This window comes from Mustelus asterias, chromosome 15, assembly GCF_964213995.1.
Source record: "Mustelus asterias chromosome 15, sMusAst1.hap1.1, whole genome shotgun sequence".
NCBI classification, from domain to species: Eukaryota; Metazoa; Chordata; class Chondrichthyes; order Carcharhiniformes; family Triakidae; genus Mustelus; species Mustelus asterias.
This window is the reverse complement of record NC_135815.1, coordinates 79568336-79586507: the sequence shown is the minus strand read 5'-3', so window position 1 is coordinate 79586507 and position 18172 is coordinate 79568336. Positions and strand designations below refer to the sequence as shown.

The 18172-nt window shown below is 43.1% G+C and overlaps 1 protein-coding gene across 1 annotated transcript in view; it reads left to right on the top strand.

Moving 5' to 3' along the window:
• The window catches only part of pygb (phosphorylase, glycogen; brain), a 91645-nt gene that overhangs the window by 60139 nt on the left and 13334 nt on the right, over positions 1 to 18172 (top strand). Inside the window, exons 11-15 of the mRNA XM_078230211.1 lie at positions 6609 to 6772; positions 9900 to 10014; positions 10830 to 10931; positions 11416 to 11563; positions 16290 to 16348. Coding sequence (XP_078086337.1) covers positions 6609 to 6772; positions 9900 to 10014; positions 10830 to 10931; positions 11416 to 11563; positions 16290 to 16348 — 588 coding nt within the window. The remainder of the gene's footprint in view (positions 1 to 6608; positions 6773 to 9899; positions 10015 to 10829; positions 10932 to 11415; positions 11564 to 16289; positions 16349 to 18172) is intronic.

Genomic DNA, 18172 nt, shown 5'->3' with positions numbered 1-18172 from the left:
AAAGTTTTGTGAAGAAACATCTCCTTTGAGATGTGTGTTGGTGTGTATTATGTCTCTTCACTCTTTCTGTTATTGAATTTCATCTGTTGTGTATCTGCCATTCCTGAAGTCTTTTGCAATCTTCCTCGACATTTACCACACTTACAGATTTGTAGATGACATAAAACTTGAATCATTTATCCCCAGGATCAAGTGACTCGTGTACCAAAAATAGCTGCGGTCCCATGGAGAGTGTCATTGTTTCATTCACCACAATACTTTGATTTTTGTTCCTTATCTAACTGTGTACCCCAGCTGCTGTTATCTTTTTATCCCATGGGCTTCAATTTTGCTTAAAAAATCCCTAATGTGTTACTTCATCACCGAGCAGTTCTTGTACACAACATCAATTGCACCACCCTCATCCATTGTTACCACACCCCAAAAACTCAATCACTTTAGTCAAACACCATTTGCCCATACCAAATCTATGCTGGCTCTCCTTTATTAGTCAATGCTTGTCCAAGAGTCTGTCAGTTTTCTCCTGGAATATCAATTCTAAAAATCTTCCCCACACCAGAGTTACAATTGGCAAATTTATCCTCCAATCTTTCGGCACGAGTTCTATATCCGAAGAGGATTGAAATGTTGTGGCCAACGCCTCTGCAGTTTCTTCCCATCCCTCAGCCAGGTGACCTATCTATTTGTACCAAAAAGACTGTTAGCAATTGGAACCTTTTTTATTTTTAACTCGTCCAGTGGCCTGGCAGCTGCCTCATTTGCCAAAGCTTTAGTAAAGTCCTCAAGGTTGGAAAACACTGATGCAAAGTACTCCTTCAGTTCTTCAGCCATGCCTTCTGCCACCACCAGGAAATCTGCATTTTGTTCTTTAAGTTGCACCATCGCTTCTCCTACAGGCAGATTAGCAGAAAAGGGCTTTTGGAGTCCCTTCTATGTTAGCCAACAATTTATTCATATATTGTCTTTGCCCTCTTCCTTTTTTACTTCTACTTTTCATATTCAACCTGATTCTCCCCATCAAACTGGTATCCGTCATGCACCCACCCTTTCTACTTCATTCTTCTGCCTATATGCTTTGTCATCCGGGGAGTCCTGGCTTTTGTTGACCCTTTTCCCCCTTATGGGAATGTACTTGGACTATACTTGAACTATCTTCTTTAAAGGCTCTCGTAATTTTCTTTTAAAAAATTCTGTAATTTCTCTGAAAATCTTGTGTAAAGATGTTCTTCCTAACATGACTGAATGGCATAACTCTAATTTTAAAGTTATGCATCCTCTTCTGCACTCCGAGGAAACAGTTTATCTCCAGTTACCACATCAAATCCTTTAGAACATAGAACAGTACAGCACAGAACAGGCCCTTCGGCCCACGATGTTGTGGCCGAGCTTTATCTGAAACCAAGATCAAGCTATCCCACTCCCTATCATCCTGGTTTGCTCCATGTGCCTATCCAATAACCGCTTAAATGTTCCTAAAGTGTCTGACTCCACTATCACTGCAGGCAGTCCATTCCACACCCCAACCACTCTCTGCGTAAAGAACCTACCTCTGATATCCTTCCTGTATCTCCCACCACTTTAATCATATTAAGCACCTCAATTAGACCACACTTTAACCTTCTATACTCGAAGAGTATTTAATCCTTAAACATTCTTTTTGTGGTATTTTGGCAATTCTTAGCACATATCGATGACATAATTTGAAGCTTCAAAGGTTGGTACCTGGCCACATGAGGGAATTGATTTAACATGTAGTTAACACTAATTAATTGAAAATTAATGGCTGTTGGGTTAGTGCTGGTGGCACATAAGCATGTAATACATCCTGGTGGTGAGATTTCCATTTGAAGTTGACAGCTGTGTTTATAATTCCAGTTTTACTGCTGTTCAATTGCTCATGAGAATAAATCTTAACATCTGTGTTTCAAATCAGGATATCACTCAGAAATGAGATGGGAAGGGAGGTAGGGTGTTCTGGGGGAATGCATTTTTATCTTAATTCCAGGATTGTTGATCTGTCAGAATGGTTCAACATGTGTTGCAGAATCTACCTGCTTTTAATTCAGATGCAGGTCTTGCTTGGCTCAATTGGTTTAATTCTCTTCTGAATCAGAAGGTCAGAGGTTCAAGCCCAACCCCTGAGGCTTCAGCACATTTCCTATTCCGGTGCTAGGGGAGTGCTGCAGTCAGAGGTGCTATCTTTCAAAATTAACTTTAAAGAAGGCCGTTGTTTTCTCTCTATGGACATAAAGATATCATGACACTCTTTCTATAAAGAGTAGGAGAATTCATCCTGATGTCCTATTCAATATTTTGGGGGTTTTCAATCTTTTTACTTCTGAGGTCCACCCTTTAGTGCTATAAGAATTTAAAGGACCCCAAAAACATAGCACAAGTATTTTTATTGTGAAAATTACTTGTACAGCTAAAGACCCAGCCCCATCTCCAAAACTCTGCACATTTACCACAACTAATCCACTGAAGCTGCACATCTTTGGACCCTGGGGAGAAACCGGAGCACCTGGAGGAAACCCATGCAGACATGGGGAGAATGTGAAAACGCCACACACACAACCAAGGCTGGAATTGAACTTGGGTCCCTGGCACTGTGAAGCAGCAGTGCTAACCACTCTGCCACCGTGTCCCACGAAAACTATTTATCTCAAAAACTAAGGGATAGATTTCCTTGAAACCTGGTATATGGTATTGCCCAAGGAAGAATTGATTAGCTTTTGGTGCACGTGAGTCCAGATCCTGGAATATCTAGGAACCTTGGAAAATGGGGCAAAGTTTTTTTGGGTTTTTTTTATTTAGAATGTTGTGGATTACCGCAGCTGCTGGGATGGAATTGTCATAGCTGCCAAAACGTGAGCAGAGTTTTCAGTAAGTGAATTGGCCTGAAGTCTGCTTAGTGAGATGGAAAAAATGTTTTTTTTTGTGGTGACAGCATCATCCAGGCAAGGGAGAAACCTCAATGAAGAGCTGCGTAATTGTAGTAATGTTGAATTAGCACAGCTTGGCAGAGATATGCACTCTGAGTGCCCTCTTATGTTATGTTTGTTTTGCTCATTGTGAAACTTGGTTATAGGACCAGGTCAAAGCTTGGATGAGAGCACAGTTACCAGATTGAGGTTCAAACCAGGGATATTGGCATCCCATAGAGGTTCAGGTGTAGGGTGCAATGAAGAAATGCAGCAGCAAACTGTCTTGTGTCTGCATGAATGGCAGAGGGGCCATTGACTGAATAAAAGGTTGTGAAAAATTATTTCAGGAGATGGGGAGAGTGAGGTATAGGTTGTGCAAAGCCCTTATTCTACATGTTTTGTTTTTGACAGACCCCCAACCCTCGCAACCAAATATTTCACATTTAATATTCTCATTCTTGTATTTAAGCCCTTTCACACTTTCATCCATCCCGTCCCCCTCTCTGGAGATCTCCAACTTTATAACCTGCTGAGTACTTTGCATTCCTCCACAAAGGCCTTTAGTGTATCACTGCTCCCAGCCCCATCTTTTATAGAGATGAGGGAAGGAACAGGTATGGGGATCTAGGAGCATAGCGAGGATGGGAATTGTACATGAGGTATTGGGGGGGACAAGAAGTCAATGTTAATCAATGAGGTGGGATAAGATGCAAGCAGCCGGGAATTAGATGAAATGAAGTACAGCCTGTACCTGCTTAAAAAAAATATTACTGGGTCTCTGATAGTGTGAAATCCTTCTAAGGAATTCAGTAAGTAACCTTTCGACACTGAGCAAACAGCTGGTTTCTAATTTTGTGTTGAATAACATCCAGCACCCCAGCTTTACAGAAATGTGAAGGCAGGGGCGTGGGAAGTAAATTGCTGTCAGAAAACTATGAGAAGAGGCAGCCTTTAGAGACAGTTGTAACATGGGTGAGGGGGTCAGATTGGGTGCGAGCGGGGATTTAAATGGCCAGATAACGAAAACCTGTTAGGAAGCTGGCTCTAACCTGCCAATATCTAGCTTTTACTTGGGCAGGGCAGGGGCAGGCAGCCAACCTGCTTCCAGGAGAGGTGTTGGTATTTTAAATATGTTATCCACTGAGCTCAGGATCAGATCTAGCTGGTTCTGAGGCCTCTTCTCCAGTCTTCTGTACCAACTGGAAGCCAACCCCTGGGCAAGGGATTTATCAGTGATGGAACTAAAATTCTACAACCTGTGGGAGAATCCAGAGTTCTGGTTTTTCTGTGCACTGCTCCACTCCCCCACTCCATCTCCAAGCGTTTCAAGAAGACATAACTGACACTTGGCTAAAAAAGATGTAGCAGCAAAAACAGTGAGAAGAACTCGAGGAGCTCCAAGCTTTAAACTGAAACAAATGGTTACAACAATGAGAGGCTACCTTAATTGCACACTCCTACTTCATAATCCACTCTGATCTCCTCTTGACCCAAACTCTTTGCCCACTTCATGCCCCACTTTGCGCACTGGAGTCTCAGGCTAGCCTCACCATTCCACTCAAGTGATGGTACATGCCACAACGCGATGCAGCTCGGGGAAGCGCTGCTTTGAACAATTGATAGTTTAGTGCCGATTGCTTTCCCAGCTGGGAGAGGTGAACTGTACAAGTCTGTGGAGTCAGACACTTTAGGAACATTTAAGCGGTTATTGGATAGGCACATGGAGCACACCAGGATGATAGGGAGTGGGATAGCTTGATCTTCTTTTCAGATAAAGCTCGGCACAACATCGTGGGCCAAAGGGCCTGTTCTGTGCTGTACTGTTCTATGTCTATGTATTTTTATTTGGCAATCTCATGTCTGAAAGTAAAAAGGCTTTTTGATTTGAAATGAGAAGTAAGTGGGTGAAGTAAAAAGTTCAAAATCGGAACATGTAGTTTTGAAAGTACTGTAAATATTAGAGAGGTGTCAGCTGATTCGGCAAACTTTACATTTAGCACATTTGCTGATCACTTTTTTGAAGGGCACCTTAATCTTCTCAGTTACCTAGTGGGTGGTGGACCCCAATCCTTGAAAAACATCACTAAAATAAGTGGTCTTGCCACTATCACATTGCTGTTTGTGGTTTTGTGAGACAGTTGAGCATAGGAATAGGAAAATCATGTTGCAGCTGCATAAGACTTTGATTCGGCCGTATTTGGAGTATTGTGTACAATTCTGGTCACACTACCGGAAGGATGTTGATGCGTTGGAAAGGGTGCAGAAGAGATTTACCAGGAAGTTGCCTGGTTTGGACAATATGCACTATGAAGAAAGGTTGAACAAACTTGGATTGTTTTCGTTGGAGTGTCAGAGGATGAGGGGGGACCTGATAGAGGTCTACAAGATTGACCGGCTTTGATAGAGTGGATAATCAGAATCTTTTTCCCAGGTTCAAAGAGTCAATTACTCAAGGGCTTAGGTTGAGAGGGGGAAAGTTTAAGGGGCAAGTTTTTCTCACACTTGGTAGTGAATGCCTGGAATGCACTGCTGGAGGAGGTAGTAGAAGCAGATTCTATAACAACGTTCAAGAGGCATCTAGATACATGAATAGAGGGGTGTGGACCACGTACAGGCAAGAAAATATTAGATTAGAGAAGCATCTGTGTTGGCACAGACTTGATGGGCCAAAGTGCCTGTTCCTGTGCTGTATTTTTCTTTAGTTGACTGTTTTCTACATTACAACGGTAACTAAACTTCAGAATCTTTTTTTGGATGGTTTGGAACATTCTGTCAGAAAAGACACAATATAAAATTTTTCTTTCCACCAATGTTAGTAGTGTAACAATTGGGCTTAAATTGCCACTCATGCAATTAAGATGAAGATTTACTCAGGGAATTTAATGGGTGCGGATCATCTGCTCCTTCAGCTTGAGCACAATCTAGGACAGCAGGATCTCTTGTTTCTATATTGCAGTTTCCAGGCAGCAGGTGATCAAGGGGGTCATCCAACCTGACTCTCTGCCCCTCTACTTTCATGGCTGGGTGTCCCTGGAGAGGGAGCATACAGTGTCCATGGGCACCATTGAGGCCTTCTGTGTCCGTTGGGCACCACAGGGACTGAAGTGCCTTCTTTTGGTTTAATATTTTAAGTTTCATTTGTGATTCTTTTCTGTTTAGGGCAGTTTCCCTTTAAGGGGCTACCCTTTTTGTTTGAAAATAAATCAATGACGCACACATTTCGGTCATGTCTCTTATATTTTGAACACACTTTTCTGTCAAAATATGGCATGTTTGACGAATATCCCTTTAAACATTCAGTGGAATATGTAACTATTCATAGCTTTTTACAGTGAGCTAGATAACGTTCAATCCAGCACAACTTGCACGCGTGTTATGATAAGATCAGAATCAGTTCACACTGTATCGGTCCTTGTTGTCTTGTTCAAACTCTTCAGATTTGGGCCTGTTATTTTTAAAAAAGCTTTTGGAGAGAAACTGAACATAGTAACCAAAGATTTAATCTTAAGTATGTTGTTTGCCAGCTTATAGGGTTCTTTTAAGGTTGTTTTTCATTCCCTACCCACTGATATTTAGATGTCCTTCATTGTAACCCAGTCAGCGTGCTCATTAGGTTAAAGGACTAAAATAATCTTTTATTCTTTACTAGTTCAGGTTGACCCAAGTGCTCACTTTTTGTTCTAGAATATTGCAGCACTGTATCCTGGTGATATGGACCGCCTGGCACGAATGTCGCTGATCGAAGAAGGAGATCCCAAGAGGATTAACATGGCACACCTGAGCGTTGTTGGATCGCACGCTGTGAACGGGGTTGCACGAATTCATTCAGAAATTGTGAAAAGCACGATGTAAGTGGTGTCTAAGCAACAGATAAATGGTTGTCCTTGTGTAAAGGAAGAGTTAACTTTTGCTTTTAAGTGAGCTTCTGGTCACATTATCTGACTGGAATCCCTCTTTACTAACCGCACCAGTGTTTTAGCTGATAACGTGGTTCAGCAGAGGTCTCGAGCAATCTGTTTGCGCAGCCTTGAGAATTACCACATATATCTCATATAGAAATATAGGAACAAGAGCAGATTATTCTGCTCCTCAAGTTTGTTCCGCCATTTGGTTGATTTGTATCTTAACGCCCTTTTCCTTCTTTGGTTCCCTATCACTTTAGTTCTCTTGACTGTTTATATTCTCTCCATGTCTGTTATAGCCTCAACAGTTTTTTGAGAGAGTTCCAAATTTCCATGATTCTTGATATGAAGAAATGCTTCTTGACATCACATCTGAATGGTCCAGCTCTAACTTAAAGGTTATGCCCAATTAGAGTCATAGAGATGTACAGAAACAGGTCCTTACAGCCCAATTTGTCCATGCCAACCAGGTTTCCTGAACTGAAGCAGTCCCATATGCCTCAGTTTGGCCCAAATCCCTCTTAAACCTTTCCCATCCATGTATCTGTCCAAATGTAATTGTACCTGCCTCTGCCACCACCTCTGGCAGCTCATTCCATTTACGCATCACCCTCAGAACAACATTCTGACTTGGACATTTATCGCAAGGTCAACGTTCTGTCAGCACCTTCACAGGGACTGTCGTGGTTCAAGAGGAAGGCTCAACAACACCTTCTGTACGGCAGTTAGGGATGGACAATACATGTTGGCCTTGCCAGTGATTCCCACATGTTACAGAAATGAGGGACATGGTGAAAGTCTTTCTACAATGCAGGAGGAGGGTGAACAAAAACAAAGGTCTTTTTTGTAACAGTGAAGCAAATGGTCTCTTTAGCTATGTCATGTATGGATATACATTTTTTATAATTAAGTTTATAGATATAAACAAGTCCCAGCTATTGGTGAGTGTTTAGTACACAGTCTAAAGCATTAGGTATATGTAAACTCAAAAAGTCAATGTAAAATTTTACCTTTTTTATTGTGGTAAGATAACATTCACAAATTACTTATGAAGTAAACTTGCACTTGTTAAATACAAATATAAAAATTTTAACTTCATGGAGTGCTTTTTGATTGTTATGGCTGACATGACACTTGTTTAGATTCATTTTCACAAGTTCTGAATTGATGCCACATTGTACCATCAATGTTAAGTTGCAACCCTCATTCAAATGAACTGTTTGTCAGATTATGGTTGAACAGTTGGTCTGAAGTATATGACTCAAATTCTACTTGTGATGAACATATAGAACATAAAACAGCACAGTACAGGCCCTTCGGCCCTCGATGTTGTGCCGAGCTTGGTCCGAAACCAAGATCAAGCTATCCCACTCCCTATCATTCTGGTGTGCTCCATGTGCCTATCCAATAACCGCTTGAAAGTTCCTAAAGTGTCCGACTCCACTATCACAGCAGGCAGTCCATTCCACATCCCAACCACTCTGAGTAAAGAACCGACCTCAGACATCCCTCCTATATCTCCCACCATGAACCTTATAGTTATGCCCCCTAGTAACAGCTACATGCACCCAAGGAAATAGTCTCTGAACATCCACTCTATCTATCCCCCTCATCATCTTATAAACCTCTATTAAGTCACCCCTCATCCTCCTATGCTCTAAAGAGAAAAGCCCTAGCTCCTCAACCTTTCCTCATAAGACCTACCCTTCAAACCAGGCAGCATCCTGGTAAATCTCCTCTGCACTCTCTCCAATGCTTCCACATCCTTTTTATAGCGAGGTGACCAGAACTGCTCACAGTATTCCAAATGTGGTCTCACCAAGGTCCTGTACAGTTGCAGCATAACTCCACGGCTCTTAAATTCAAACCCCCTGTTAATAAACACTAACACACTACAGGCCTTCTTCATGGCTCTATCCACTTGAGTGGCAACTTTCAGCGATCTGTGGATATGAACCCCACGATCTCTCTGTTCCTCCACATTCCTCAGAACCCTGCCGTTGACCCTGTAATCCGCATTCAAATTTGTCCTACCAAAATGAATCACCTCGCACTTATCAGGGTTAAACTCCATCTGTCATTTTTCGGCCCAGCTCTGCATCCTATCAATGTCTCTTTGCAGCCTACAACAACCCTCCACCTCATCCACTACTCCACCAATCTTGGTGTCATCAGCAAATTTACTGACCCACCCTTCAGCCCCCTCCTCCAAGTCATTGATAAAAATCACAAATAGCAGAGGACCCAGCACTGATCCCTGTGGTACACCGCTGTGGTAACCAGTCTGAAAATTTTCCATCCACCACCCCCCCTCTGTCTTCTATGAGATATGATCTGGAGATGCCGGCGTTGGACTGGGGTAAACACAGTAAGAAGTTTAACAACACCAGGTTAAAGTCAACCTGGTGTTGTTAAACTTCTTTCTATGAGATAGCCAGTTACTTATCCAATCGGCCAAATTTCCCTCTATCCCACATGATGGTTCATTTAAAAGCTCTGGTGGGGATGAATGTTGTTCCATGAATGAGGTATTTATGGTACTTGTTTTCTTTTCGATATTACAATTTAATTTGGAATAACTGAGTTTTAAAAGTTATATGCAGTGGAGTAAATTGGAAATTCACTTCTACGTATTGTCCCAATTCCAATTTGCTTATGCTTGATTGTGGAGGAAATAATCATCCAAATATGTTTGAAACATCATGCATCAAATAGAAAACACATTTCCAAAAAGTAATAATTCTCTTGTCCACTTATTGCAGTGATCCTAGCCCTGAATTTAGCACCATTTTAGCTCTACGTTGCAACAGTGCCTACACGTCAAAATTAGGAGTGAAGTGTAGGCACTTGGTTGTGAAGTGTTTTGGGCTGTCCTAAAGTCATGAAAGATGTTAGATAAATGTAAGTCTTTTTCTCATTTTGAATAACCTACCGAAACAACCTGTGACTGGGTGCAATTTACTTCTAAACATTTTGTTTAATCGCATCTGCCACTCCTCTAATCTGTCACCGCAAAGTCAAGTTAGCATGAAAATAAAACCACCTCATCTTCGTCTTTGACTTCATTTTCCAGTTTCAAGGATTTCTATGAAGTTGAACCAGATAAATTCCAGAATAAGACGAATGGGATCACTCCAAGACGTTGGCTATTGCTATGCAACCCTGGCCTTGCAGATATCATAGCTGAGGTAAGAATTCTTTGGTTGGCAGAGATAGGGATAGAAACTCAATTAACAGTGAGTTGGTCTGAAAGGAACTTTAATAACTACACAGCCTTGTTTAAAAAGTTGTAGCAAGTTGGAGGGGCAGAGAGATATCAGAACAAGAAAGCATTTTGGTGGAGTATGTTCCAAATTTCTACTGCCGTTTCGATTTCCTGACCTCACTCATTGATGACCTAGCTCTAAATGAAAACCTGTCCCGCCAGGTTTTCACTATTTACCCAATTGAATACTTTCATCATTTTAAACACTCCGATTAGATTATTCTCCATTTCCTATATTCAAGGAAACATGAGTAGTTTGTTGTTTAACCCTAAGTTGTTCTAACTTAGTTTTCTGTACAAGTTGTCTCTAAAACTGGAGCAATGGCACTCTCTGCTTTCATGATCCTGTGACAACTGTAGATTTGCAGAGCTTAAAAGATATTGGAGCATTTTTATGAAAATAACTTTGACTTTGCCTTGTGATTTTTAAACAGCCATACATTTAACCCTCCCAGTACCTCCCTGCCTTGCCCCTCTCATTTTAAGATATTCTCTGAAACACGTCTCTTGAACCAGTCTTTTGGTCATTTGCCCATATACATTATTATGTAACATGTTGTCTTTTTAAAAAAATATCTCCTGCAAAGCACCTTGGGATGGTTTCCTACATTAATTGCAGTATACAAATGGAAGTTGTTATTATAAATGGAGGAAGTTTGCCCTTTGCAAAACGCTCTGCTTTTTCTCAGCCCACTTCATACTTAGCCAGCGAGAATAACAAATCTTTTTTCCCTGTAGAGGATTGGAGAGGGTTTCATCACAGACCTGTACCAGCTGAAGGAATTGTTGAACCACGTTGACAACGAAGCTTTCATTAGAGATGTGGCCAACATTAAGCAGGTACAATTAACAATTAAATAAATTCTTTTTCTGTAGCTTGTGTTGTGTGAAATTAAGGATCATATAAGTTGGAAGATGTCATCACTTCATCTATAGGTGTCACCCTTGGCTCAGTGGCACAACTCTCTCCTTTTTGAGTCAGAAGGTTGTGGGTTCAAGTCATATTTCAGAGACTTGAGCCCCATAATCCAGTGAAGTGCTGTCTTTCAGATGAGACATGAAACTGAGGCTCTTTCTCCTCTCTTGGGTGAATGTAAATGATTCCCTTGAAGTCGAGAATGGAAGTTCTCCCCAGTGTCCTCTCCAGCGTTTGTCTTTGAACCAACATCAATCAGTAAAACGTTGGACCTTAACTCTATCTAAATTAGCTGCTGTATTTCCTGCATTATAAAAGTGACCACACTTCATGAGTACTGCTTTTTGTAACATTAAGTATGCAATAAAAGACTGATGAATTATTTGTTGGGATGACGTTTTATTTCAGGAGAACAAACTGAAATTTGCCGTCTATTTGGAAAATGAGTACAAGGTTAAAATAAACCCTTCCTCTATCTTTGATGTCCATGTGAAGCGGATCCATGAGTATAAGAGACAGCTATTAAACTGTTTACATATTATCACTCTCTACAACCGTAAGTCCCAACTGTAAATGGTTCTTTTTGCATTATTCCTATTATGCATCCTTTGTCAATGACTGTCAATGTTTGCCTAAAGGAGAATAAAGACGTCATATTCAGCCCCTTATCTGCACAGCTACCACTAGTTACCTTCTATAAGTAGGTGGTTTGGGAAGGTAGCACTGAGTTTCTGCATACCATTTTTACATTTTGGAGGCTGATTTGAGTTCTGATAAGAGCCCTATGAGTTTGATCTTTCGTGAGAATGGGCTGCAAAGTAAAATTGGTCCCAATTGGCACACTTGGCAATCTTGCTGTAGCCATTGAATAGCTAATGAAGAAAATAGAAAGTGCCTCAATGTTGCAGTACATTTTATTGTTTTTAAAGTTTGGAGCTGAAGCACATTGTGGTTGTAGAGGAGAGAGTACTTCACATTGTACTGATCCGCATTGTACTTGACCTTGCGAGTCAGATGCTATGTAGGGAAATTAAATAAGAGTTCCATTTTCCACAAATAACATGAATATAAGGTGCTGTTGAAGGAGCCTTGGTGAGTTGCAGTAGTGCATCTTGTAGATGGTGTGCACTGCTACCATTGCATGGATGTGGAGGGAGTGAATGTTTTAAGGTGGTCAATGAGGTGCCAATCAAGTGGGCTTCTTTGTCCTTTAGGTTGTTGGAACTGTACTCATGAAGGCAAATGGGAATGTATTCTGTGATAGTCCACCACCATTCACAACTGGGTGTGGCATGACTAGAGCTTTAATTGGACACTAGTTGTGGAATCACTTAGCTCCATCTGTCGCATGCTACTTCTGCTGTTTAGTATGTATGTATGTTGTCCTGCGTTGTAGCATCACTAGGTTGACATCTAATTTTTAGGTATACCTGGTGTTGCTCTAGGCCTGCTCTTCCACACTCCATTGAACCATGGTTTGTCCCCTTGATGGTAATGGTAGAGTGCAGGATATGCTCGGTCATGAGATTACAAATTTTGTTTGAATACAATTCTGCTGTTGCTGATGGCCCACAGCACCTCATGGATGCCTAATTTTGAACTGCTAGGTCCATTCTGATTTGCTATTTTGCACACTCTTTGATATCCATGGGTCTTAGATTTGGGAGTCACGCCCTTTTTTCTTTACAGGAAAATAATTGTTCTGAACTGTCTCTATCATGTCCTTGAATATCTCCCACTATTCTGACACTGACTTACTTTTCAGTTAGTTGTCTCCAATCCAATTTTACCACATCATATCTCTCAGTTTATTAAAATTGGTCTTTCACCAATTGAAAGCTTACTCTTGGCCTGTCTTTGCCTTTTTCACAGTAAGGAGTCTAACAACACCAGGTTAAAGTCCAACAGGTTTATTTGGTAGCAAACGCCACTAGCTTTCAGAGCACTGCTCCTTCGTCAGGTGAGTGGGAGATCTGCTCACAGACAGCAAACAGGGCATATAAAGACACAAACTCAATTTACAGAATAATGATTGGAATGCGAGCCTTTACAGCTAATGAAGTCTTAAAGGTACAATGTGAGTGGAGAGAGCAATAAGCACAGGTTAAAGAGATGTGTATTGTCTCCAGACAGGACAGCCAGTGAGATTTTGCAAGTCCAGGCAAGTTGTGGGGGTTACAGATAGTGTGACATGAACCCAAGATCCCGGTTGAGGCCGTCCTCGTGTGTGCAGAACTTGGCTATCAGTCTCTGCTCAGCGACTCTGCGCTGTCATGTGTCGTAAAGGCCGCCTTGGAGAACGCTTACCCGGAGATCAGAGGCCGAATGCCCATGACCTGCTGAAGTGTTCCCCAACAGGAAGAGAACAGTCTTGCCGAGTGATTGTCGAGCGGTGTTCGTTCATTCGTTGTCGTAGCATCTGCATGGTCTCCCCAATGTACCATGCCTCGGGACATCCTTTCCTACAGCGTATCAGGTAGACAACGTTGGCCGAATTGCAAGAGTATGTACCGTGTACCTGGTAGATAGTGTTCTCACGTGAGATGATGGCATCTGTGTCGATGATCCGGCAGGTCTTGCAGAGGTTGCTGTGGCAGGGTTGTGTGGTGTCATGGTCACTGTTCTCCTGAAGGCTGGGTAGTTTGCTGCGGACAATGGTCTGTTTGAGGTTGTGCGGTTGTTTGAAGACAAGAAGTGGGGGTGTGGGGATGGCCTTGGCGAGATGTTCGTCTTCATCAATGAAATGTTGAAGGCTCCAGAGGAGATGCCGTAGCTTCTCTGCTCCGGGGAAGTACTGGACGATGAAGGGTACTCTGTCCACCGTGTCCTGTGTTTGTCTTCTGAGGAGGTCGGTGTGGTTTTTCGCTGTGACGCGTCGGAACTGTCGATCGATGAGTCGAGCGCCATATCCTGTTCTTATGAGGGCATCTTTCAGCGTCTGTAGGTGTCTGTTATAATCCTCCCCATCTGAGCAGATGCTGTGTATACGGAGGGCTTGTCCGTAGGGGATGGCTTCTTTAACGTGTTTAGGATGGAAGCTGGAGACATGGAGCATCGTGAGGTTATCCGTGGGCTTGCGGTACAGTGAGGTGCTGAGATGACCGTCCTTGATGGAGACGCGTGTGTCCAAGAATGCAACTGATTCCGGAGAGTAGTCCGTGGTGAGTCTGATGGGCTCTCATTCCACGTCCGTGCCCTCATCCCACATACTCCCTGGGTTGGAGATCTCTACTGCCTCCCGAAGATACACAAGGCAAACACACCCGGCCGTCCCATTGTATCGGGCAATGGGACCCTGTGTGAGAACCTCTCCGGCTATGTCGAGGGCATCCTGAAACCCATTGTACAAAGAACCCCCAGCTTTTGTCATGACACTACGGACTTCCTACAGAAACTCAGCACACATGGAGCAGTTGAACCAGGAGCACTCCTCGTCACAATGGATGTCTCGGCACTCTACACCAGTATCCTCCACAATGATGGCATTGCTGCAACTGCCTCAGTACTCAACACCGACAACTGCAGTTTCCAGATGCAATTTTACAACTCATCCGCTTCATCCTGGACCACAATGTCTTCACCTTCAACAACCAGCTCTTCTTCCAGACACACGGAACAGCCATGGGGACGAAATTCGCACCTCAATATGCCAACATCTTCATGCACAGGTTCGAACAAGACTTCTTCACCGCACAGGACCTTCAACCGATGCTATACACTAGATACATCGATGACATTTTCTTCGTTTGGACTCGTGGTGAACAATCACTGAAACAACTCTATGATGACATCAACAAGTTCCATCCCACCATCAGACTCACCATGGACTACTCTCCGGAATCGGTTGCATTCTTGGACACGCATCTCCATTTAAGGACGGGCACCTCACTGTACCCCAAGCTCACGGATAACCTCACGATGTTCCACTTCTCCAGCTTCCACCCTAAACACGTTAAAGAAGCCATCCCCTACGGACAAGCCCTCCGTATACACATGATCTGCTCAGATGAGGAGGATCGCACCAGACACTGAAAGATGCCCTCATAAGAACAGGATATGGCGCTCGACTTGTCGATCAACAGTTCCGACGCGCCACAGTGAAAAACCACACCGACCTCCTCAGAAGACGGACACGGTGGACAGAGTACCCTTCGTCCAGTACTTCCCCGGAGCGGAGAAGCTACGGCATCTCCTCCTCCGGAGCCTTCAACATGTCATTGATGAAGACTAACATCTCGCCAAGGCCATCCCCACACCCCCACTTCTTGCCTTCAAACAACCGCACAACCTCAAACAGACCATTGTCCGCAGCAAACTACCCAGCCTTCAGGAGAACAGTGACCACAACACCACACAACCCTGCCACAGCAACTGCTGCAAAACGTGCCGGATCATCGACACGGATGCCATCATCTCACGTGAGAACACCATCTACCAGGTACACGGTACCTACTCTTGCAACTCGGCCAACATTGTCTACCTGATACGCTGCAGGAAAGGATGTCCCGAGGCATGGTACATTGGGGAGACCATGCAGACGCTACGACAACGGATGAATGAACACCGCTCGACAATCACCAGGCAAGACTGTTCTCTTCCTGTTGGGGAGCACTTCAGCGGTCACGGGCATTCGGCCTCTGATATTCGGGTAAGCGTTCTCCAAGGCAGCCTTCACGACACACGACAGCGCAGAGTCGCTGAGCAGCGACTGATAGCCAAGTTCCACACACACGAGGACAGCCTCAACCGGGATCTTGGGTTCATGTCACGCGATCTGTAACCCCCATAACTTGCCTGGACTTGCAAAATCTCACTGGCTGTCCTGTCTGGAGACAATACACATCTCTTTAACCTGTGCTTATTGCTCTCTCCACTCACATTGTACCTTTAAGACTTCATTAGCTGTAAAGGCTCGCATTCCAATCATTATTCATTATTCTGTAAATAGAGTTTGTGTCTTTATATGCCCTGTTTGCTGTTTGAGCAGATCTCCCACTCACCTGAGCAGCGCTCCGAAAGCTAGTGGCGTTTGCTACCAAATAAGCCTGTTGGACTTTAACCTGGTGTTAGACTCCTTACTGTGTTTACCCCAGTCCAACGCCGACATCTGACCAATTAATGTTGATTTTGCCAGTGAAGCCAAAATGGATTTTTAAAATTTGTCAATGCTGGACTAGTGATAATAACTAATAATCATAGATGTCCTCATATTGATTGTAAACACAAGATGAAAGGTACCAGCAATAATCTTCCATTTTGAAATGATCTCTCTTCTCTTTCAGGTATCAAAAAGGACCCGAACAAAACCTTTGTGCCAAGGACAGTCCTGATCGGAGGGAAGGTAAGGAAAAGCAGAAGACCAAGAAGGGATCTCATTTCAGCAGCTAGTCACATTCTTTTCATAGAACATAGAACAGAACAGGCCCTTTGGCCCACGATGTTGTGCCGAGCTTTATCTGAAGCCAAGATCAAGCTATCCCACTCCCTATCATCCTGGTGTGCTCCATGTGCCTATCCAATAACCGCTTAAATGTTCCTAAAGTGTCTGACTCCACTATCACTGCAGGCAGTCCATTCCACACCCCAACCACTCTCTGCGTAAAGAACCTACCTCTGATACCCTACTTTTTCAGGGAAGCAAATGTTTCCGGTCATAGAAGATTGTGTTTGTAGCTGGTTCAGTGAAGTGCTTTGACCAGATTTTCAGAAACACAGTAAGATATGAGAGTGCTTTGATTTTAAAATTCTCATCCTTGTGTTGAAATCTCCCCCAGCCTCATCCCTCCCCATTCTCTAAACTCCTCCAGCCCCACAACTTCCCATGATTTCTATGCTCCGCCAATTCTGACCTCTTACGTCCTCACATCTGTCATCCCAGCATTGGCTGTTTGTCCTAATCTCTGGAATTCCCTCCTTATACTTCTTGCGCCTCTACCTCTTTCTGCTCCTCTAAAATGCTTCCTAAAATCTAGTCCTTTGGCAAGCTTTAATTCATTCATCCTAATGACCTTGTGTGGCATCAGATTTCATAAGATCATAAATAGGAACAGGAATAGGCCATTTGGCCCATTGAGCCTGTTCTGCCATTGAATAACATCACACCTGATCTGATTGTGGCCTTAACTGCCTGTCCCCCATAATCCTTGACACCCCCACCCCCGTCAGTGAAAAATCTGATTAACTCCGCCTTGAATATATTCAGTGACCCAGCCTCCACTGCTCTCTAAGAGAATTCCATATAATGGCTGGAATTCCAACATAAGGGATGGGAGCAGAGTTGGACCATATGGCCATTGTGGCTACTCTGCCACTCAGTACAATCATGGCTGACCTTGAGCTTCAACTCCACTTTCTTGCCTGTTCCCCATATCTCTCGATTCCCTGATAGACCAATATTTTCTATCCCAGTCTTAAATATAGTCAGTGATGGAGCATCCACGACCTTTTGGAATAGAGAATTCCAGAAGTTCACAGCTGTTTGCGTGAAGACATTTCGTCTCATTTCAATCCTAAATTATCGACCCCTGAGACTATACCCCAATGTCTAGATTTGCCAGCCAGCAAAAACAACTTCTCCGTGCCTACCATGTCAAGCCGTTCCAGAATCTTATGTTTTCAAAAGATGATCTTTCATTCTTCTAAACTCCAGAGAATCTAGGCCTAATTGACTTGGTCTCTTTTATCCCAGGAACCAACCTTGGCTGTACTGCCTCCAAGCCAAGTATATCCCTCCTTAGGAGACCGAAACTGCGCGCACTATTTTAGGAATGGTCTCGACAAAGCCCAGTACAAGACTTCCTTATTATAATACCCAGTCCCATGCAATAAGGACCAGCATGCCATTTGCCTTCCTAATTGCTTATCGCACCTGCATACCAACTTTGAGTTCCTGGTAAGAGCACACCCAAGTCTCTCTGAAAAATCAACATGCCTTGTTTTAAAAAAAAAAATCTGCTTTTCTATTCTTGAGTGAAGTGAATCACCTCATACTTGCCCAAGGCAGTAACCAACAATCTTAGTAATCTATCGCTGGAATGCTGCGAGGGTTTGCTATGCCCCTTTGAACACTCCGATCCGTAGCCATGATGACAGCACACTGCTATGGCAGCAAGAATGAATCTGATTGGAGTTCAATTCCACTGCAACACTGAGATGTTGAGTGTTT